We start from the raw sequence: 22,779 nt of genomic DNA on the forward strand, positions 1-22,779 counted from the left end.
TTACCAGCTGAGCCACAAGGGAAGCCCAAGAATACTGGAGTGGAAAAAAAAAAAAAAAGAATACTGGAGTGGAAAAAAAAAAAAAAAAGAATACTGGAGTGGGTAGCCTATCCCTTCTCCAGAGGATCCTCCTGACCCAGGAGTCGAATCAGGGTCTCCTGGATTGCAGGTGGATTCTTTACCAATTGAGCTATCAGGGAAGCCCCAAACAGGACCAAGGAGACCTGGTATTCCATCCCTGAATTCCTGCCCCAGCCCAGGCAGGACACCTGTGAATCCCAGGGTTGCAGACGGAAGGCTCCCCGTGAGCTAGGAGAAAGGTTTATGCCCCTGCCCTGTACCCAGACCTGGGGTGCCTCTGGTTGCTTCCCGGGAGCAGATACTTGGGCTCAGCCTTTAAGCCCAAACGTCTTCACATTCTGTCAGAGCAGCCTCAGTCCCTCCTTCTACTCACACCCCATTCAGCCACCAGTGAGTGTCCTGAGGTGCAGCATATCGGTTCAGGACCCTCATTACTGACACTATTCAGTGGCTCCAGAGTGCCTTCAGAAGGCGTCCTGGGCTTGGCATTAGAGACCCTTCGAGACCCAGCCCCTGCAGCTCCACAAACCGTGGCCATCCCACATTTTCATTTCTCTCTGGGCAGTGCCAGTCTGTGCTTGGTTTACTTTTGGACCCCCAGAAGGCCTGTCCCAGGGCATGGGCTCTGGGAACAGAAGGCCTGAATTCAGATGCTGCCTCCCTCACCTGTCAGCTGTGTGGTCACCTTTCTGAGTCTGTTTCCTCGTCTGTGAATTGGGAGGTGTAACAAGACCCACTGGGCTTCTTCCCTGGTGGCTCAGTTGGTAAAGACTTCCTGCAGTGTGGGAGACCCGGGTTCCAAATCAGTTCTTTTCAACAAGACCTATTATCCAGGATTGTTCAGATTCGCGTATGTTCAGTTACACGTATGTAACTTAATACATGCATGGAGCCCAGAACTGTGCCAGGAACAGAGTAAGGACCTGATAAATGTTGTTGTTGTTACTATTATTATTACTATTGTTATTATTAGTATGCTTAACTGGCTCTTGGAAAAACACAAATCCTGGGATTCATCATTTTACTGCTTACTCTTCTCATTTAACGTGTTTGCCATCTAACTGGTTCTCTGACACTGTTAACCACGTAATAACAGATGGCAGAATTCCTGACCCTGGGGACATTCATTCATTTAGTCATCCATCAGGTATTAGGTTCTAGTCCCTGTGGTAAATGTGGCGGATGTCTGTGACATCCGTCCCTGGCCTTGGGCGGCTTACATCTAGTAGGGGAGAGAGATATTAATCAGAAAATCACATTAATAGTTGCATAATTACAAAAGGTAATGCGAGCTCCAAAAGAGATACCCACAGCATCGTGAGAATGATAACAAGGATAGCACTCTTCTGATAGACCAGAGAAAGTTCCTAGAAGAAATGATGACTAGAAGCTGACCAGGTGAAGATGAGAGGAAAAGGTTTCCCAGGCAGTGGGAAAGGTGCATGCAAAGATCCTGTGGCAAGAGAGTCCAAAACCTGGAGAGACGCAGTATCTGTGAAGGCAGAGCACAGAGCAGATGATCAATAAACACCCATAGGATGCATGACTGGGTGTTTGAAGTGGGTGATATTTCAAACTAAGTGTTGGCAAACAATAGCCCGTAGGCCAAATCTGTCACCACGTTTTTGTATGGCCCAGGGACTAAGCATGGCTTTTACATTTTTAAATGGCTGGAAAAAAAAATCAAAAGGAGAATCTGGTCTCAGGCCGTGTGAAAATGATGTGTGTGCTGTGTATGCTAAGTCACTTCAGTCTTCAGTGTCCAACTCTTTGCGACCCCATGGACTTCAGCTAGCCAGGCTCCTCTGTCCATGGGTTTCTCCAGGCAAGAATACTGGGGTGGGTAGCCGTGCCCTCCTCCAGAGGATCTTCCTGACCCAGGGATCAAACCCATGTCTCTCATGTGTCTTGCATTGGCAGGCGGGTTCTTTACCACTAGTGACACTGATGTGAAATTCAAATTTCATTTTCTATCAGTAAAGTTTTATTGTAACAAAGCCATACCTATTCATTGACTTACTGTCTATGGCTGCTTTTGTACAATAACATCTGAGCTGAGTGGTTGTGATGGAGACAGTAAGATCTAAAAAGCAGAAAATATTTATTATCGGGACATTGACAAGAGCCCTTAACTGACCTTTCCAATCCCATCGTCTCTGCTATGAACCAGCTACATGCCTCTGACCTCTGCCTCCTCTCTCTCCTCTCAGCCTGCCAGCAGGGAGTGCTTACTCTGCAGAAGGAGTTGGAAAAGATAACAATTCCCAATTTCTCAGGAAACTTTAAGATAAAGTACCTCGGGAAAGGGCAATACAGCTTCTTCAGGTAAGCCCTGTCCTGCTCAGTCCTCCGTGTTCAGGACTGTCGTGTGTTGGGGCCACCAAGACATAGATTCATAGACCCACAAATTCCTAAACTAAGAGAGGTTAGAGGATCCCAAAGCTAATGTTCACATCATTCCGAGGGGATACAGTCCCCAAGCTGCGTGTGGAAGAAACCACCCAAACTGTCTTTCAGACACTCACTGTGACTCCCGAGGGGATGTCATAAATCCCCAAACTCTGTGCCAAGCCCTTATGTTAATTGGGATTAGGGGCAGAGGTGAGGTTTCTATGACAGAAAACCTAATCAGAAATTACTTTAACCAGAATGTAGGGGCTCAGAGGACTGAGATGTCCCTGGGATCATCTGGCTTCAGGTTCAGCTTGAGGAAGGCTCAAACATCACTGGACCCTGTTTTTCTCTTGCCATCTCTCAGCATCTCTTCCCTCTGGAAAGGCTAATTCTCGGGTAGGATGTCCCTATAAAGAGGCCATCAGCATCTTCTCAGCACTTCCAGCCCTATAGGAGGAAGGTACCATCTTCTTACCACTCAAGCAAAACTCCTAAGATTCACTCTGATTGGTCCATTTTAGGTCCATACACACTGCTGGGCCAATCACTGTGGCCAGGGAATAGAAAACACGAATGAGCTTGTACTGAAGTCTCAAGCTCCACCCCCTGAAGATGACCTGTGAAGTCAACTTTCTTGGGAGCAGCATGGGCTAGATGTGGGGAAGAGTTCCTCCAAAGTAAAAATGGCAGTTCTGTTATCAACAAGAGAGGGATGTGGGTGCTGGGGAGAAAACCCATAAATGTCCTCTAACGAATTTTATTCACTCACTTAGCAGATATTTTTGAGCACCTACTATGTGTCTGATTCAGCAGGCTTTGCTATAGTACAATAGGGAAAAAAAGACAGACACATTCCACCCCTTACAGAACATGTAGTCAATGGAATTACATTTGTTATCTTCACTGATTATCACACACCCTGCAAGACAGAAGTTATTGTGCCCACTTTACAAATGAGGAAACTGAGACTCAGGATGATTAAGCGATGTGGCCAGGATCACACAAAAGTAAATTGAAGAGCAGGATTCAAATGCAGATTTGTCTGACTTTAAAGCCTAGCCACAGAGTTCCCAAGGCTGCTCTCATCATAACTTTTGGGCTCTCTTAAAATGGATGGGATAAAGGACCAGGCTGGAGGGGAATGAGTCTGCACTGACCATTGACTGAGTCCTTGTGGGGACCCCAAGGAGACTAACTGATCATTTCTTCCTTGCAGCATGGTTATTCAAGGATTCAATCTTCCCAATTCCCAGATAAGACCGTTGCCAGATAAGGGCCTTGATCTCTCTATCAGAGATGCCAGTATCAAGATCAGAGGAAAATGGAAGGCACGAAAGAATTTCATGTGAGTTTCCAAGCTTGTTGTTTGTTGAGTGTGGGGGTAAGCTCTTGGTGATACTTGGAAGAGAGGAGAGCCAAGATCTCAAGCATGCCGAATTTTTGCCTGGCCAAATACCATCTGCCCCCTCAGAGCTACTGGGAAAATTTTTCACAAAAGAAGTTTTAACATGCTGCTGCTGCTGCTGCTAAGTAGCTTCAGTCATGTCCGACTCTATGCAACCCCATAGACGGCAGCCCACCAGGCTCCCCCGTCCCTGGGATTTTCCAGGCAAGAGTACTGGAGTGGGGTGCCACTGCCTTCTCCGAAGTTTTAACATAACTCTTGGTTAATAGCTGAGCATGTTCCCACATCTCAATGCAGGACACCAGCAAGGCTGAGTTGGTACATATGGCTTAGGAGGGAAGGCTAAGTGGGACCTTTACTTTACCCCTTTATCAGTTAGCAATTGCTGTGTTACAAACCATCCCAAACTCAGTGACCTAAAGCAAGTCATATATCTTCACTTATGTATCTATGTGTTGGCTGGGGTTCCCTGCCATAGGTTGGCCTCAGCTAGGGGTGGCCCTGTTCAACATGTATCTCCTCGTCTTCCCTGGACCAATGAATGAGCTACACAGAGCATGTTCTTAGTGACAGCAGAGGCGCAAAAAGGGTAACCAGAAGCATGCTAAGCCCTAGACTTTGAACTGGTCCATAGTCACTACTCATATACCATTGGCCAAAACAAGTCACGTGCCCAAGTCCAAAGTCAAGAACATGGAATTACACATGTATCCTCCCAAGACAGGCAATGGAGAGGGTATGGACGCAGGGAGGGTGAAAATTGGGGCCAATCATCCAAACCACAACTGTGAATCTAAATATTGGGCTCTCACTGCGGTGACTGTGCAGTGGTGACAGTGGCCCAGACTGACCTGTCACGTTAGCAACTTCTCCTTTGTGGGGAATCCAGGGAGCAAACAGACCCTTTGATGAGGATAGAGGCGTAGGTCTGCCCTTCGTTATAAGGACTGCTGATCTGGCATTCCCCACAATAAGCATTGCTTCATTTTTCTTTTTTTTTAGCTTTTTATTTTATATTAACAATGCTGTTATAGTTTCAGGTGGACAGCAAAGGGACTCAGCCATACATATACATGCATCCATTCGCCCCCAAACTTCCCTCCCATTCCAGGCTACCACATAACATTGAGCAGGGTTCCCTGTGTTATACAGCAGAGGGACTTGCTTAATTTTTCATGTGAGCTCTTTCACATCTATCGTTTCACTTACTGATCATAAACAAATAAATAGCAATACTTCCTCACGTTCTAGAAGAGTTGACAAATTACATTCACATCCACTGTCTTATCCCAAACTCACTTCAGGAGGGAGTAGTTATTAACCCCATTTAATGAACCAAGTCATTAATTAATTAAAGACACGTCCCTCCCCAAAACTCAGCTTTCTAGTGGCAAAACCAGTGTCCCACTGCTGGTCCAAGGTCTGAGTAAGGAAACTGAAGCTCAGAGAGGTTGAGAAACACTCCCAGTGCCACACAGCAGAGGCTGAGGCAGTGGATAAGAGGAGGTTCTGCCAGGCAGACATGGCTTCAAACTTTGAGTTGGAATTCTGGTTCTTTCACTCAGCTGCTGTGTGACATTGGGCAAGCGGCCTTCCCTCTCTGAACTCCATCTCCTCATCCTGAGTGGGGATAATAGCAAAACCTACCTTCCAGCATTGGTGTGAAGTTTGACTGGCAGAGGGGAGAAAATGCTTGCTCCAAGTCTTGTCTTTGTGTTTCCCTTCAGCAAACTCGGTGGCAACTTTGACCTGAGTGTGGAGGGCATCTCTATTTTGGCGGGTCTGAATCTGGGCTATGACCCTGCCTCGGGCCACTCCACTGTTACCTGCTCCAGCTGCAGCAGTGGCATCAACACCGTCCGCATACACATCTCTGGCAGCAGCCTGGGGTATGACCTCCTGGGGCTGTGGATGGGAGGAGGGATGAATGTGTATGCATGCTCAATCACTCAGTCATGTCCGACTCTTTGAGACCCTATGGACTGTAGCCCACCAGGCTCCTCTGTTCATGGGATTCTCCAGGCAAGAATACTGGAGTGGGTTGCCATTTCCTCCTCCAGGGGATCTTCCCGACTCAGGGATTGAACCCACATCTCCTGCACTGCAGGTGGATTCTTTACCACTGAGCCACCTGGGAAGTCCTGGGAGGAGGGACAGGATTATCCTAATCATTCTTGTATTCAGAAAGCACATCCCAAATGCCACTTCCATGTCAGCCTTGTCCAAAGGTCTCAGATGTAAGGAAGATACAAAGGTTCACAGATGGAACACCCCCTCCCTGCCTTGAAGGGTCCCTTGCTCATTCAATATTCATTCAGCAAACTTTTACTGAGCACTTATTATGCTGCAGGCTCTGCACTAAACACTTTCAGTGCACCAAGTTATTAATCCTTATCACAAGCCTGTAGGCATTCATCTCTCCATCCAACTAACAAATATCAACTAAGAAACTGCTGTGCATGAGGCTTGTTCATTGTGTTCAAGAAAAAGCAGTGGTCACTAAAAATCTGGCCTTGCTGACAGTGATTGGAGGGTTGATGGATGCCTAGCACTGTTCAGACATGAGCCTTATCCCATCCTGTCCACACAAAGACTCTACGAGGTTAGTCTATTATTACCCCACTTTCAGAGAAGAAGATCAAGGCACAGAAAGAATAGGAAGTAGCCTGAGTTTTCATACCTAATGAGAATTGAGAAGGGATTCAATCCAGGACTCCCAGCCCCCAGATTCTTAGCTTCACAGTCCCGGTTCTCTTGAAGCTTCAGCCTGTGGGGAAGACAGACATTAATCAAATCATTGCATTAATGAATGGCTCACAAGGAATTACAAAAGGATATTAGAAGTAGGAAAAAGAGGTACAACGTGTGATGAACACACAGAACAGAAGGTTCTGACCTAGTCTGGCGGTTGCCCAGTTCTTTGATGAAATGACATTTGAATTGAGATGAAAAGAAGAAGAAGTTAATTAGACTGGGGACAGTGGGTGTTTTGAGCAGAGCGAACAGCGTGTGCAAAGGTCCTGTGGTGGGAGGAAGCAGAGGACACAGGAGGACATGGCCGAGCTGGGGCTGGAGGACAGAGAGAGAGGGAGTGGTGAGGAATGAGGCTGGGACGGGGCAGGGTTCCCGCTGTGCACCTGTGTAAGAAATAACCTCATGACCAGTCACTGAATACAGCAGAAGAAGGGTCTGATGGGGGTGTACAGAGTCGGAGCCCAGGGATGAGGGCGGTTAGGCCTCTTCAGGAGAGGGAGGAAGGCTTCCCAGATGAGGCAGCCTTCTGAACACAGCCTGGGGAGTACCTGGAAAGCCTCACGCCTGTCCCCACATGTCAATCCAGGTGGCTGATCCAACTCTTCCGCAAACGAATCGAGTCTTTGCTCCAAAAGTCCATGACCAGAAAGGTAAGAGGGACTTAGAGTTTCAGCCCGCTCCCGTCAAAGTGGGTGGGGCCCGCGGTGGGTGGGGCCCGCGGTGTCCGCAAACCTCACGCATCGCGGGACACTTTCGCTCTCATCCAGACCTCTTCAGCAGTCCCCTACAGCCCTTAGGGAGCGCAAGTCCAGCTCTACAATGTGTCATGTCAGTTTTCCTGGGAATCTAGCAAGAGACTAAGGTTCATGTCACGCACCCTCAGCAAACTGCCCCACACTTGAGTCACCTCTGCCTTCCCTGACGTCGTCCCTCCCTGCAGAGAAACTACTGTTCTTTCCTGCTGAACCCTCATATCCCTCCGGCCTCCTTTCTCATCCCCCACCCCAGAACCCCCTTGGTGGTGGTGCTGCTGCTGCTAAGTCGCTTCAGTCGTGTCCAACTCTGTGTGACCCCATAGACGGCAGCCCACCAGGCTCCTCCGTCCATGGGATACTCCAGGCAAGAGTACTGGTGTGGGTTGCCACTGCCTTCTCCAGTGCACGAAAGTGAAAGTGAAGTCTCTCGGTCAGGTCCGACTTTTAGCGACCCCATGGACTGCAGCCTACCAGGCTCCTCCGTCCATGGGATTTTCCAGGCAAGAGTACTGGAGTGGGGTGCCATTGCCTTCTCCACCTTGGTGGTAAGCCCCACCCAGAAAACGTGCAGCTGATGAAGCTGCTAGACTAGAGTGTAGCCAAGCTATGTCCTGAGGCTGGAACTGGTATGAAGGACAGACACAGACCAGTGTGTCCCCCCAGCTCTGCTTTCACTCTAACCCCCATCCCCTACAAGCCAACCTCTTCAGCTGAGAAAAGGGGTAGTTTCTTGAGCTAGCTTCCCATTAATAAACCATCAGCTTCCAGGAAACCCCAGAGCCTGTCTTCCAAGCCAAGTGAGCTTGGGTTTTCTCCAGAGGGTAGTGGGGAGCCATTGAAGGTATTAGGCAAGGGGATGACCTGGCCAGATCTGTGCTTTAGATCAATTAGTCTAGCTGCCGTGAGAATGGCTGGAGGGGCCAAGAGCAGGGCAGGAGTCTTGGGGAAACCAAGGAGGCTTGTGCAGTCTTCCAGATGGGAGACCTTGGTCTTCCAGTCAAAGACGCTGACAATGTGGGTAAGGAGATATCAACCATCTATCTGAAAGCACTCTGTCAAATATTAAGAGAAAAAAATACCCATGCATGGTGGTCAAAATGCACAGCATAGTAGATTATAAAATGGGTTTTAGAATCTGAGTAGGAAATAAAACACAGATATGCATCTCATACAGTCATATGTGTGCTCAGTTGTTCAGTCACGTCCGACTCTTTGTGACCCCATGGACTGCAGCCCGCCAGGCTCCTCTGTCCATGAGGTCTTCCAGGCAAGATAACTGGAGTGGGTTGCTACTTCCTTCTCCAGGGGATCTTCCCGACCCAGGGATAGAACCCACGTCTCTTGCACCTCCTGCATTGGTAGGCAGGTTCTCTGTCACTAGCACCACCTGGGAAGCCCCCATACAGTCATATACAGCTACTATTTCCAAGCTATATGTTGGACTCTGAGCTTCCTGGTGGCCAAAGAGAAAAGGGAAGCTTGAGTAGCTACATGATTTTCAAGGAAACATTCAAGACAAGCAAAACCTGTCCAGATAATTATTCCTAAAGGACACTGTCCACTATGGGAAGCCTTCGCTGATTTTTTCTTTTATTCTCCCAAGATCTGCGAGGTGGTGACTAGTACCGTGTCCTCCAAGCTGCAGCCTTATTTCCAGACGCTGCCAGGTAAGAAATGGGCAGGGCTAAGAAGGCTGGGGTGGAAGGGGAGGGGGAACCTGGGGTAGAAGGGGGAAGGGGAAGTTGGGATAGAAGGGAGATAGGGAGAGTGTGATGGAGCCAGCAAGTTTCCTAGGCAGGCCGAGGCTTGGGTGGGAATGAGTAGAGCAGGTTATTTTCAAATGGTAATTAGTATCAGATCCCTTGGGGCCAGGTCCTTGTAGCAGGTCTGGGAGTTAAATGGAAGAGAAACCCTACAAGGTTTCCCTACAAACAACAAGTACCCACAGCCCCCTGAAGCCAGAGATACATAGCTGATCTGAGATCTGAGATTGGTCACTTGCCCTCTCAAGGACTCAGTTTCCATATCTTTAAAATGGACACAATCTTCTCTTTCCCCAAGTGCTCAGTAAATTGTGAAGGGTTGCAGAAGGTGCAGGAAGACCCATCTGGCCAAGTGTCAACATGTGTCATGTACCCAGCAGTAATGTTTCCTCTTGGCCTCCCAATGCCACACTGAGATCACTGTTTTCTGCCAAATTTACACCAGGAAACAGGAGCCATGACTTGCCCAAATTCACAGGGCCAGTAAGAAGCAGAAATATGATCCAAATTCAGGTTTTCCTACTCCAGAGCCTGTGCCCCAAACTTCTACCAGGGCTGCCTCCCCACAGAGCCTAATGTGGCCTGCACGTGGTACTTGTCCATTTCAGATACATTTCCTTCTTCCGGGCACTGTCCCAGCCCCTCCAGGTGCAGAGCTCATCCTGGGTGTATTCAACGCAGTTTCAGGGTCCCAGGTTTATCCTCACCGGGCAGGAAAAAGATTTTGGTTTGAGTCCCAGCCTTGTCACTCACAAACTTTGCCATCCAGGACTAATTACGTATTCTGAGACTCAGTTTATTCCCTCTAACATGGGAAAGCAGGGCTAAAGGAGAAACCAATATTCATTTAATCCTCATTGATTAATGCTGGAAACAGAGAAACCAATCAGACTTGAAGCCAGTTTGGGCTCTGCCTGGGATGTTATCACTGCAATAATGACTCTTTCTGGCTTTTGAGCCCCTAACATGTACAGGGCATCTGCAAAGTCGTTAGTACCCCATCCTACAAATGAAAACAAGTGGCTCAGAGGAAGTGAAAGGACTTGTCCAAGGTCACACAGAGTTCAATTGAAGCCCAAGTCATTCTGTTCCTTGACTCTGCTTTGGCCATGTCTCAGGGCTGTTGGAAGAAGGGAGGGAGCTGATGATTCTGGGAATGTGGGGTGTGGGCTCATTTTCCTTTGAAGGGCATGCAGGGAGGAGGGCTCCTTGGAGGCAGTGGGAATGGAATTAGCACTGCAGGTCTGTATTTAACTTTAGGAGATGCTGAGTCTGCATCCCAGGCTCCAAAGATGCTGCCATGGGGAGCCAGCTCATGGTCCATCTTCTTTTCCCTTAGTGACAACCAAACTAGACAAAGTGGCTGGGGTCGATTACTCACTGGTGGCACCTCCAAGAGCCACAGCCAATAACCTGGATTGGCTGCTGAAGGTGAGACTCATATCAAGAATCATACACCCTCACGCCTTTGCCTCAGAACCCCCACACCTGGCGGCTTCCCATCGTCCTTGGAAACAAATCTTACAATGACCCCACCCCCTTCCTATCCATCCTCACCACTCTCCCCAGTCCACCTTCCATGCCTTCTCCTGGCTCCAATCACACTGACCTTCCTGCTAGTCCTGAAATGCACCATGACTGCTGCCTCCCCAGGACCTTTGCACTTGTTGCTCCTTCTAGCCAGGAGGCTCTCACCCAGATATCGACAGCAGCTCTCTCTTCCCTCCTTCAAGTCTTTGCTCAAGTATCCTCTCCCTAGAGAAGCCCTCCCAGACCAGCATTGCTAAAACAGTACCCTCCTCTTCCCCTATATCCTGCTTTATTTTTCTCAGCCACACTTATTACTCATGTACACACACCGCAGTCACAAGCCTGTCTCCCTCAATACGATGAAAGAGAAGGGGCTATGATTGTTTTGTTCTTTACCATACACAGCACCTAGAACTATGCTTGGCGTGTAATAACTGTTCTGTAAATGTGTATTGGATGGATGGATGGTTAGATGGTTGGATGGATGGATGGAGTGAGTGAGTTTCATTTCACGCCACTTTCCCTCTCACTGTCTACCCTCCAATCAGGCTCACTGGCCTTGTACCTCCTCAACACTTCCAGCTAATTTCCGCCTTAGGGCCTTCATCCTGTCCATTCCCTCTGCCTGGACTCCCCTCTCCTCCTTCCCCTCCTCTTCCCAGCCATCTTCTTCTTATCCTCTAGTGGGTCTGGGCTGGGATGTCACTCCCCAAGCAGCCGTCCCCCATCTCAGCTGGAATAAGTCCCACTTTCTGAATCCCCTCCGGATGTACCTCAATCCCTCCACAACTGGTGTGTCTGTTTACTATTTTTGCTTGTTTTCTCTAAAACACATTTAAAGTCTGGAAGAAAATGTAGAAACCACATAGGAGCAGAAGAAATAAATAGGGAGGAAAGAAGGGGAGAAGGAAAGAGAAATTACCCTAATAATATGACTGAGGCCTGTATGTTGACACACAAATTACACTTCTCCAACCCGCCAATCCTTTCCTCTGCTTAGACACAGAAAATCACACACACACATGCACACATGTAAAAGAGGCAGAAACAAAAATACACACATGTAGGCCTGGAAACAAATACACACAGAAACAACATATATAAACATATATATGTATACAAGTCATGTTTTACAACTTTTAAAACCAGAACGGTGCAAGGTATACATCCATCAGTGAAATGTCCTCCCCTAGTCCCTTCACTGGCTCTTGGGTCTTTGAGTGGATAGCTTGTGATAAGCTACGTAGACAGTGCCCCCTCTTGGGATGTCTGAGCTCTTTCCATTTTTTCCACCAGTGTAACCAGAACTGCCATGAGTATCCTTGTAGCTGTGTCTCTGCCCATCTTTGATTACTTTCTGGAAGTGAAATTGCTGGACCAAATAGCATACTTGTAAAAAAATCTAAGTGATAAGATGGAACAAAGGATTAAAACAATACCTGATTATCCCTAGCGAATGAGAATGTCCTGTTTACTGGCCCCCCCCCCACCCCCACTCGGGGTTCCTGCCCAGAGGTGATAGCTGTCAGCCATGGCAGGTATTAATCTGGTCCTGAGCATTCATATACACTTACACGAAAGCCCATCTAGTTTTACTGAGAATCTGTTTGCATTGTTCTTCACTTTCTTTTCTCACCTAGTGATATATATTAGAGATGGTTCCTGGTTGGTACATAAGTCCACCCGTTATTTTTATTTTTTGTCTTTTTTGCAGCTATTTTTAAGAGTTGCTTATGATATTTACTCTATAAGATGGGTGTCATGGTCATTAACGGCAAATAATGATCCGAAAGTACAGAGAATATTACACATTATCACATACCCACTACCCAGATTTTAGAAGTGTTACTACTTTGTCGTATTTACCTTTAATATTTCTTGAGATGAAATACTGTAGAAGTAAATAGCTGAGGCCCCCTTGGGGACCCTCTACCCCGCAGGGAATCACGTGGATGATGTCCCTGTGTGTCCTCGCCTGACTTTTTATACTTTTGCTATCTATCTCTGGTGTCAATAATTCTTATATAGTATGTTTTCTAGGCCTTTAATTTTACATAAATGGCTTCCCTCATAGCTCAGTCGGTAAAGAATCTGCGTGCAATGCAGGAGACCCGGGTTCAATCCCTGGGTCGGGAAGATTCCCTGGAGAAGGAAATGGCAACCCACTCCAATATTCTTGCCTGGAGAATCCCATGGACAGAGAAGCCTGGTGGATTATAGTACATGGGGTCACAAAGAGCCAGACACGACTTAGTGACTAAAGCACAATTTACATAAATGGTATTCTAACATATGTATCCATCAACAATTTGCTATTTTATAACGCAACATTATTGTTTTTCAGCTAAGTGAATGATCTGTTTTTTGCAATGCGTAGCCAAATTGCTCTTCAGAAATGTAAACATATTCCCCAGGAGCCCATGAATACTCTCACCAAAAACTGGATAGTATCAGTTTAAAATACACATACGTTTAAAACAATTTACCTCTCTCTTGAATATTTTGCTAATTTGATAAGTGAAAACAAACAGAATTCTCCTTGTTCTTTTAGGAGAATTTCTGCACTTATTTGCAAGGTTGAGGCAGAGACCATGGCATGGTTAGGAATGTGCTTGCCAGAATCCAGATGTCTGGGTTCAATCACTGACTCTGGCACTCACCCTTTTAAGTGAGCTTGGGCAAGCCACTTCACCTTCCCAAGCCTCAGAGTGTGTTTGTGTGCTCACTCACTCAGTTGTGTCCGATTCTTTGTGACCTCGTGGACTGTAGCTCACCAGACTCCTCCATGGAATTTTCCGGGCAAGAATACTGGAGTGGGTTGCCATTTCCTTCTCCAGGGGAATCTTCCCAACCCAGGAATCAAACCTGCATCTCCTGCATTGGCAGGCAGATTCGTTACCACTGAGCCACCTGGGAAACCAGCATCCTGTCTTGTAAAATGCGGGTGATCTCGTCTACCACACAGCCTTGGTGGAGAAGCACTTAGAAATTAGCACAAGGAGGCATGCAATGCTGTTGTTAGTCTCAGGCCATGGCTTTCTCCTCTGTGAATCCATGATTAGTATCCTTAGCGCATTTTTTTCCTGGAATGGAGACATTGAATTGTAATTCTTGAAGGATGCCCAGGCTCACTCTACTGCCTCTGCCCGCAGGGGGAGTTTTTCAGTCTGGCCCACCGCAGCCCCCCGCCCTTTGCCCCGCCAGCGCTGGCCTTTCCCTCAGACCACGACCGCATGGTGTACCTGGGCATCTCTGAGTATTTTTTCAACACGGCCGGGTTCGTGTATCAGAAGGCTGGAACCCTGAATCTGACCCTCAGAGACGACATGGTAAGGCCAAATGGGAGTGAATGTGGGAAGAGAGTGCAGTAGATGGTCTGGTTCTGAGTCTTGGTTCACAGCCAGGAACATCGAGTTCTGAACTCTGGAGTCAGCCAGACCTGAGTTCAAACCCCAGATCCCCTCTTTTCCATCCTGGTGACCTTAGGTTGGTTATTCAGCCTCTAAGAACCTCATCTGTAAAACACCAATAATAGTATCTTCCTCCAAAGGGTGTAAGGAAGGTTGAATGAGATATGATTACTTGGGCAGCCCCAGCACAGGCTTATGAGTGTGGAGGAAGTCCCCTGCATCCTAATGATAACAGCTAACATTGACCGTGTCCCTGCTGTGTGTCTGTCTGTAATCCAGTCTTACCATCATATCAACATTATGGTCATCATCCTCCATGTCTTTGTGTCCGTATCTGTGGCTGAGTCCTGCTCTGGGCCTCGGTTTGCCCATCTATAGAATGAGCAAATGACCATCCTCCCCAGAGTCTAGGGGCAACAGGACCCACCCTGCTCACCAGCCACACGGGGTTCCTCCTCTGCTGCTCTCAGAAGAGATGCCAGATCCTCCCCCTCTGTAGAGGTATCAAAGAGATGCTGAGCTCTGACTTGTCCCCCTGTGGAGATAAACAAAGACCATCCCAATGAGAACTCTTGCCTTTGGCAGACTCAAAGGCACACGGTGGGGGGGGGGGCGAAGGGTGGGAACGCTTTATATTAAATAAAGGGAAAGGGCTGGGTAGGCTCTTACAGAGGTTGTTGGTGTGGGCAAGCTGGAGGCGGGACTAACAGAAGCCAGACATCTTATGTGATTGGTTTGAAAAGCATATTTGATTTTTCCAGTGTTAGGGAAGCTGGCAGTCACTGACCATTCTGGGTCAGCATTCTTCGGTCATACATGATCTGGCCACGGTTTGTTTATGTGTTCATTCTCTCACCCCTCATATAGAATTTGCCCCCCAATCTATAACATAATCTTCCAAGATCCTTTTCTCTTCCTCCCTCGCTACAGATTCCAAAGGAATCCAAGTTCCGCCTGACAACCAAATTCTTTGGAATCCTGATACCCCAGGTGAGAAAGGACTTGTTCCCCTTTAGTCATCTCGTGAGGAGGCCTGGGGGGAGCTGAGAACAGCTCTGCTGAGAGCTGCCCCTGTCCAGATCAAGAGGCAACCCAGCCTGAGCCTGTGGACACAGCTTTGTGCAGCTCATCCCCAGTGCGGAGAAAGGCCCCAAGCACTCATGTGACCAGGTGTGAGTAGATCCTGAGGGCGCATCCATTCAACAAATAGTTTCTGAGTGCCCACTGCATTTCTGGGGCCCTGTGCAGGGCATCCAGCAAAACAGATCATATCCCAGCCCTCCTGGAGCTCCCGTCCAGTGGAGAGAGAGAAAATTATTGTTCAGACACCCGAAACAATAAAGAAAACAGACTGTGATAAGTGAAAAAGTGAAAGTGTTAGTCATTCAATTGTGTCATATTCTTTGCAACTCCATGGATTGTAGCCCTCCAGGCTCCTCTGTCCATGAGATTTCCCAGGCAAGACTACTGGAGCGGGTTGCCATTTCCTCTTCCAGGGGATCTTCCCAATCTAGGGATCAAACCTGTGTCTCCTGCAGCTCCTGCTTTGGCAGACAGATTCTCTACCTCGGAGCCACCTGGAATGCCCATGCTGGGGGTTAGGGCTTAAGTATATGAATTTGCTGAGCAGGCGGGACACAAACATTCAGTCCATAATAGCCTCTTTAATGGTGACACTTCCAGAAATTTATATATAGGCAGTACTGGTATGGAGGAGCTGCAACGCGTAGAGGGATCAGGGAAAGGGAAAGGGAAACTTAATTTGCATAGCAATTGCATTCTTTTTACTCAGACTGTGAGTTTACCTGGAGGAGGACTGCAGGCTAGCTGAGATGGGGGTGTTGTCAAAGCTCTCCTTTGATCCTCCTTGAACCCACCACTGCTCTCTAGACTTGAAGGAAGGGAAAGAGCCAAGCTAAGGAGGAATACAGGATCAACACTCAGGGAGAGGGAACAGAGAATGCAAGGAGTTTTAGACAGAAAGAGAGTAGAGTGCAATTTTTTTAGTTAATTTCAGGATACTTTTATTCCATCCAAAAAGATGTTTTGAATTATAAATCTCTTCCTGGGATCTATCTGGGTTTGAACTCTGGTCCTTACTTACTAGTTTTATGTTCCTGAGCATGTTCTGCCTGTATCTCAGTATTCTCATACATAAAATGCAGTAATAACAACTTCACCTCATAAAGCTGCAATTGATTAATTGAGTTGATGTATACAAAGACAGCAAGTCACATTTGAGGAAAAGAAGTCCCTTGTGGGTGGAGTTAGAGGGCAAGTGGTAGAAGCGATGGAGGGGGTGGGCATGGGGTGAGGCTGGCAGGGTGCCAGGTGCTGAATTATACAGTCTTTACAATTTATTCTGAAAGCAATGGGGAGGCTTCCCTGGTGACTCAGTGGCAAAGAATCTGCCTGCCAATGGAAGAGACACAGGTTCAGTGATCCCTGATCTGGGAAGACCCTACACGCCACGGAGCAGCTCAGTCCGTGCGCCACAACTATTGAGCCTGTGCTGTCGAGCCAGGGAGCCACAGTACTGAAGCCCGTGTGCCCTTGAGCCTGTGCTCTGCAACAAGAGAAGCCACTGTAATGAGAAGTCTGTGCATCACAAAGAGGAGTAGCCCCGACTCACCACAACCAGAGGAGAGTAGTTCCTGCAGCATTGAAGATCCAGCACTGCCAAAAAACAACAGTGGGAAGACATTGGAAGTGCTTCTGCAGGACCAGGACAAGATAGGATTTAGACACTTTTTAATCAATGGCCTCTTTTGTTGGTCGTCCCCTGTGGGTTGCAGGTGGCCAAGATGTTCCCTGACATGCAGATGCAGCTCTTCATCTGGGCCTCTTTGCCTCCGAAACTCACCATGAAGCCCAGCGGCCTTGACCTCATCTTTGTCCTGGACACCCAGGCCTTTGCCATCCTCCCAAACTCCTCCTTGGACCCCCTCTTCCTGCTTGAGATGGTAAGCTGATCCCAGGTCTGAGCAGACAGGCAGCCCTGGACAGGGCTCAGAGCACTGCCCTGAGAGCCAGGGGGACTGGCGTAAAGCCTACCCAGACTCAAACCTGCATTGTGTGTGTCCAGAGCCACTGTCTTCTGATTTCTTCATTCATTCCATTATTCATTCTGTGGTTGGCTTGAAATAGGTATACTATTTCCAATCTGTTCATGCATATCTTTGGCCATTCAATTATGCACCTGTGGGTTTGTTCATTCATTTATTTAGTCATTCAATTATTCATTCAACTGCTAACTTGAAATCTACTGTATCTTTGCTGGTTCATACATGCATTTATTCCATTATTCATTTATTATATCTTTGTTCAATGGATCATTCCTTTGTGTATTTGTTCATTCATTCATTAATCATGTATTCATCCATGCCTATCTTTATTTATTCCTTCCTTTGTGCATTTAATCCTTCACTTATTTAAGTTTTCATCCCATTGTTGACTTGTACATTCATTCATCTGATCACTCTGTCACTCCACAAATATTGGTGACACCCACTCTGGCCACTGGAGGTGAGGGCCAGACTCTCCCCAACAGCAGGTACTCAGGTCTGTCCAGCCTCAAGTTGAGACCCATTTTCCTCACTTTGCAGATTCAGTGGGTTCTGAGGGGGTCGCCCAAGGTCACACAGACAGTGGACAGGAAAGCTGAGGTTGGGAACCTCATTTGTTGAATGACTCAATGAATGAATGTGAAATAGAGCTGGCCTGGACACCTACCTCACAGCCTGTCTCCTACAGCCCATGGGAGTGGCCTGCGAATCTGAACTGGTCCCAGAAGCAAGGGGAGAAAAATGGTAATTGTTTGACAGTCCAGGACTCATAACAAGCACAAAGTTGACGAAAGGAAGACTCCTCCCTTCTGTGGGTTCTGTGGGTCTGACCCAGCAATGTGGGCTCTTCTGCTGGGTCTTCGTGAAGCAGACCTTCTGGTCTTGGAGGCTTTGCAGAGCCCCAGGATTCTGGGTCAGTGGACTTCACTCCCTGGCTTGTTGCTTTGCAGAACTTGAACCTTTCTGTGGTTGTTGGTGCCAAGTCCAACAGACTTATTGGAGAGCTCAGATTGGACAAGTAAGTGGGGCGATGGGCATGGGAGGAGGGGACTGCCCATCCATTCTTTTTTTGGCTTTGTTGCTGCGAGTGTGCTTTCTCTAATTGCGGCAAGCATGGGCTACTCTCTAGTTGCGGTGTTCGGGCTTCTCTTGTTGGGAGCACAGACTCTAGGGCATGTGAATCAGTAGTTGTGGCTCGAGCTCAGGCTCAGTAGTTGTCCCATGGCATGTGGAATCTCCCTGGACCGGAGATCAAACTCATGTCCCCTGCATTGGCAGACAGATTCTTATCCACTGGACCACTGGAGAAGTCCTTCCCATCCAATCTTGGTGCCTGTGAGTTCACAATGACCTTACCAAGTTCCAAGCTTTCGTGTTCATTCATCCCATTTAAACCTCAGACAGAGCACAGTACGTACAATATCCCCATTTTGCAGATAGTGAAACTGGTGCTCAAAGATGAAGTGACCCACCCAAGACCACCCGTCATAGGGTGATCAGCCATCTCGGCTTGGCTGCAGTGACCCAGCTTTAGCACTGAAACCCCCACATCCCAGGTCACGCCCCTATCCTAGTCCATTCATGACTGGGCAGTGCCAGTTGATAAATCTGCTCCAGCCTCCAGCCACCCCACGTCCCTGGCCTTCCTTGACATTTGGAAACCCACTTCAACTTCTTCACACCCCATCCTTGGGGCTTCATCAGCCACCTCCTGCCAGGAGATTCTGGAACCCGTGCCTGGGTTTGAATCCCAGCAGAGGAGGTGGGGGTTAGGAACATGGGCTCGGAGGCTGAGGCGGCTGCCTTTCAAGTGCGGCTCACCTTTGGCAAGCACAGAACTCTTCAGACTTCAGCCGTTTTCCCTGGCTGGTAAAATAAGTCCAATTACTACTGTTCTTTGCCAGCCGTAATCATTGTATTAATATGTGTTGTGATGTTTAGAACGCTTTGAAGGATATAATAAGTGCTCAACAAGCAAGAGGAAGAGAGAAAGACAGAGGGGCACACAGAAGAGCAATACAGAAATGGGGGAGAGACAGAAAGAGATGGGGAAACACAGAGAGACACAGTAAGGCAGGGAGAGACACTGAGAAAGAAAGTAGAGCAAGACAGACAGATGCATGCAGAGACACAGTAATAGGGAGACCGTCAGAGAGACAGAAAGACACCAAAGGAGGCAAGAGGGAGAGAGAGGGAGATGAGCAGAGCAGACGTGATGACCCCCGAATTCCAACCTGGCGTCTACCTCTTCTTCACTTTCACTCTGCTTAAATTGAGTCTTGACCCACATTCCTGTCTGTTTCTGCCTTCTCTCTGGCACAGAGCTGTCCTTCTTAACCTTGAGCTTGGCTCCAGAGGTTTGCATGCTGCTTATTTCTCCTGGCATCATTTTGACAAGTGTTACTGCTTTGGAAACATGTGGATTTCATTTTCCTGGAAACACCTGTGGGCCTCTCAAGTAGAGGAGCTGGAGAAAATACAGCTGGGTGATGGCTGAGCACAGACTTCCTAAAATATACAGGAATAGGGGGTGGTGAGACTCCACGGGGCAAGAGTTTTCAAGCTTTGCAGGGTACTGGAGACAACAGAAGCTTTGGCATCAGGGAGACCTGGTTGAAATTCTACTTGGCTGATTGTTAACTGCGTGCCCTTGGGCAGATTGCTTGTCTTCTCTGATTGTCAAGGACATCATCTGTAAAATGGGAGTGTGATGGCCCTTGCCTCTTGGGTGTTACAGGAATTCAGTAGGATATAGCATCCAACATAGTGAATAAAAGGGATTCATTAAATAGCCATTTATTTACCTTTCTCCTGGATCATTGTTAAGATGTCATGAAGTCCATAAATAGGGGATTTTATTTTTATTTAACTTTACAATATTGTATTGGTTTTGCCATATATCAAAATGAATCCACCACAGGTATACATGTGTTCCCCATCCTGAACCCTCCTCCCTCCCCCTCCCCATACCATCCCTCTGGGTCGTCCCAGTGCACCAGCCCCAAGCATCCAGTATTGTGCATCGAACCTGGACTGGCGACTCGTTTCAGGGGATTGTTTATGGGCTCAAATTATTCAAAGTCTGAGGGTTTCAGACACAGGTAGATCCAGGTGCTCCAATGATATCCTTAGGGCTCTGACTCTCTTCTTGGCTCTGCTCTCCCCAATACTGGCTTCATTTCCCAGCAGGCTGTCACCGAGTGGTGGCAAAAATGGTCACCAGCTAATTTTGCTGGAGAAAAGAGAATACCTCACTCCCAATATTTCCAGCAGAAGTCCTTGGACCAGCATGGGTTAGTGGTCAATTCTCGAAGCAATCACCATGGCAGCGGAGGTAGACTCTGCCCTTTGGCCAGCCCACCCCAGAACCCAGAATTAACAATGTAGGGAACAGATGACTGTCCCAAAGAAAAAATCAGGGAGCTGTCACCAGAGGAAGGAGGAATGGATACAGGATGGGAAGAGCAGACAACACCCACCAGTGAGTGTCCCTTCTCCTCAATGCTGTGCTAAGTTGCTTCGGTTGTGTCTGACTCTGTCAACCCAGGGTCCTCTGTCAGGAGATTCTCCAGGCAAGAATCCTGGAGTGGGTTGCCATGCCCTCCTCCAGGGGATCTTCCCAACCCAGGGATCAAACCCATCTCTTATGTCTCCTGCACTGGCACACAGGTTCTTTACCACTAGCCCCATCTGGGAAGCCCTTCTCCCCAGTAACTGAATTCTAATATGGGTCAGGCAAATGGTGGTCTCAACTTTCCCCTCCCCTTCTCACAGGCTGCTCCTGGAACTGAAGCACTCAGACATCGGCCCCTTCTCGGTGAGTCTGAGGCCCTTGGTGGCTCCTTCCTTCCTCTGATCTTGAGATAACTGTCCTGAGGGCCACCTGGGCTCATAACATCATTTCAACAGACTACTGATTAGTTTGCATATAATTTGCATGTGAAATAATGAGGGGAGGAGCACTGTGGGTTTTGTGTACAACTGCCTTCCATGTCTCTACGACCAAGTAGAGACAAGTACATTTGGAGACGTAGCATCATAAAAGATATATACTGTCATACTGCCTTTGAGCAAAGTGGGATAGTCTAGGGTTTTGTCACAATGAATTGTGTGATGAAATCTTTATTTCCTCTTGAACAGCTTAACTGAATACAGTAGTCCCCCTTATTCACAGCAGATATATTCCAAGACCTTGGGGTTGCTTGAAACCACAGATAGAAGGGAACTCTACATATACTATGCTTTTTCCTATACTAAGGAAACACAGGAGATAGGGTGCTGACCTCTGGGTTGGGAAGATCCCCTGGAGGAGGAAATGGCAACCCACTCCAATATTCTTGCCTGGGAAATTCCATGGACAGAGGACCAGGTGGGTTACAGTCCATAGGGTCACAAAGAATCGGACATGACTGAGCGCGTGCACGAACACACGCACACACACACACACACACACAATTGCAGGCACAGAGACCTGAGCTAGAATTGCAGCTCCAAATCTACTAACTATGGGCCCTGAGCAAGTCACTTCCACTCAACAAATTTCATACCTTCCCTACAAATCAAGGATAATAATTTCTGCCTGAGTTAGTGCAGTGAGTTTTAAATGGGATTAATTGTACACAATCAGGTACAGAGAATCTGCTCAACAGATGTGTGTTGAATGAACAAGTGAATTACCTTCTTGAGTACCTACTATGTGGCAGGCCCTGTTCCACGGATGGGGATGTGCTGATGAGTTAGAAAAGAAAACAACTCCTCTAGAGCTTCCATTGTAGGGGAGAAACAGACAATGAGAAATGAAGATCATTTTGGTCAAGATCAATGCTTTGAAAAACTAAGTGGAGGTGGGGTAGAAAGTGATGGGGCAGGTTAACAGTTAGAGCCTGTGATCAGGAGAAGCCTCTCTGGGGAGGTGATATTTGGGCTGAAGGAGCCCACAAGGTGAAGGTGTGGCAGGCAGAGGGAGCAGCATGAGCGAAGGCCCTGTGGTGAACCGCTTGGCTTGTTTGGGCAGTGGGGGCAAGCAGTGTGGCTGGAGAAACAAGATGAGAAGTTGGGGGCAGAGAGAGGCAGGCGGGCAGGCAGGGGTGGGCCCACCCTGAGCCTTCTAGGCTAGAGTAGCTTGTGTTCAGAGGGCAGTGAGAAGCCAGCGAACTGTTTCATGCAGGGAGGGACATGATCCATTTCCACTTTATAAAAGATGCCCCTGCAGAAATGAGGGGAATGGACTATGGGGGATGAGTCAGAGCATAAGGATCCTTGTCTTGGGGAGGCTGGTGCATTGTCCACGTGAGAGATGATGGAGGCTGGGACGAGGCCAGGAAGGAAGAGAAAGATGGCAGATGGGAGACAAACTTTGGAAGCAGAATTAGAACTTGGTGAGAGATTTTCTGTGCATGGTGCGGGGGAAAGGCAATGAAGAATGACTCCCAGATTTTTGACTTGAGCAGCTAAGTGAATGAACGGTAGGGCAGATGGGAGGGAGATGACAGGTATCTCGCCAGCCCACAGAGATGATTCCACTACATGGAATCATTGTCATCAAATAGACTCACCACTGGGAGTTCCCAGGCGGTCCGTCCAGTGGTTACAGCTTCACCTTCCAATACAGGGGATGCGGGT

General features: G+C 47.9%; 1 protein-coding gene across 2 annotated transcripts in view; it reads left to right on the forward strand.

Moving 5' to 3' along the window:
- BPI (bactericidal permeability increasing protein) overlaps positions 1–22,779 on the forward strand; it is a 47,516-nt gene that overhangs the window by 19,167 nt on the left and 5,570 nt on the right. For both annotated transcript variants that reach the window (XM_061437561.1, XM_061437560.1), the window contains exons 3-13: positions 2,292–2,406; positions 3,692–3,820; positions 5,608–5,769; positions 7,221–7,284; positions 8,993–9,056; positions 10,492–10,583; positions 13,835–14,011; positions 15,023–15,082; positions 16,888–17,055; positions 18,108–18,175; positions 20,932–20,974. In XM_061437561.1, coding sequence (XP_061293545.1) covers positions 2,292–2,406; positions 3,692–3,820; positions 5,608–5,769; positions 7,221–7,284; positions 8,993–9,056; positions 10,492–10,583; positions 13,835–14,011; positions 15,023–15,082; positions 16,888–17,055; positions 18,108–18,175; positions 20,932–20,974 — 1,142 coding nt within the window. The remainder of the gene's footprint in view (positions 1–2,291; positions 2,407–3,691; positions 3,821–5,607; positions 5,770–7,220; positions 7,285–8,992; positions 9,057–10,491; positions 10,584–13,834; positions 14,012–15,022; positions 15,083–16,887; positions 17,056–18,107; positions 18,176–20,931; positions 20,975–22,779) is intronic.

Source organism: Bos javanicus, chromosome 13 (assembly GCF_032452875.1).
Source record: "Bos javanicus breed banteng chromosome 13, ARS-OSU_banteng_1.0, whole genome shotgun sequence".
NCBI lineage: Eukaryota > Metazoa > Chordata > Mammalia > Artiodactyla > Bovidae > Bos > Bos javanicus.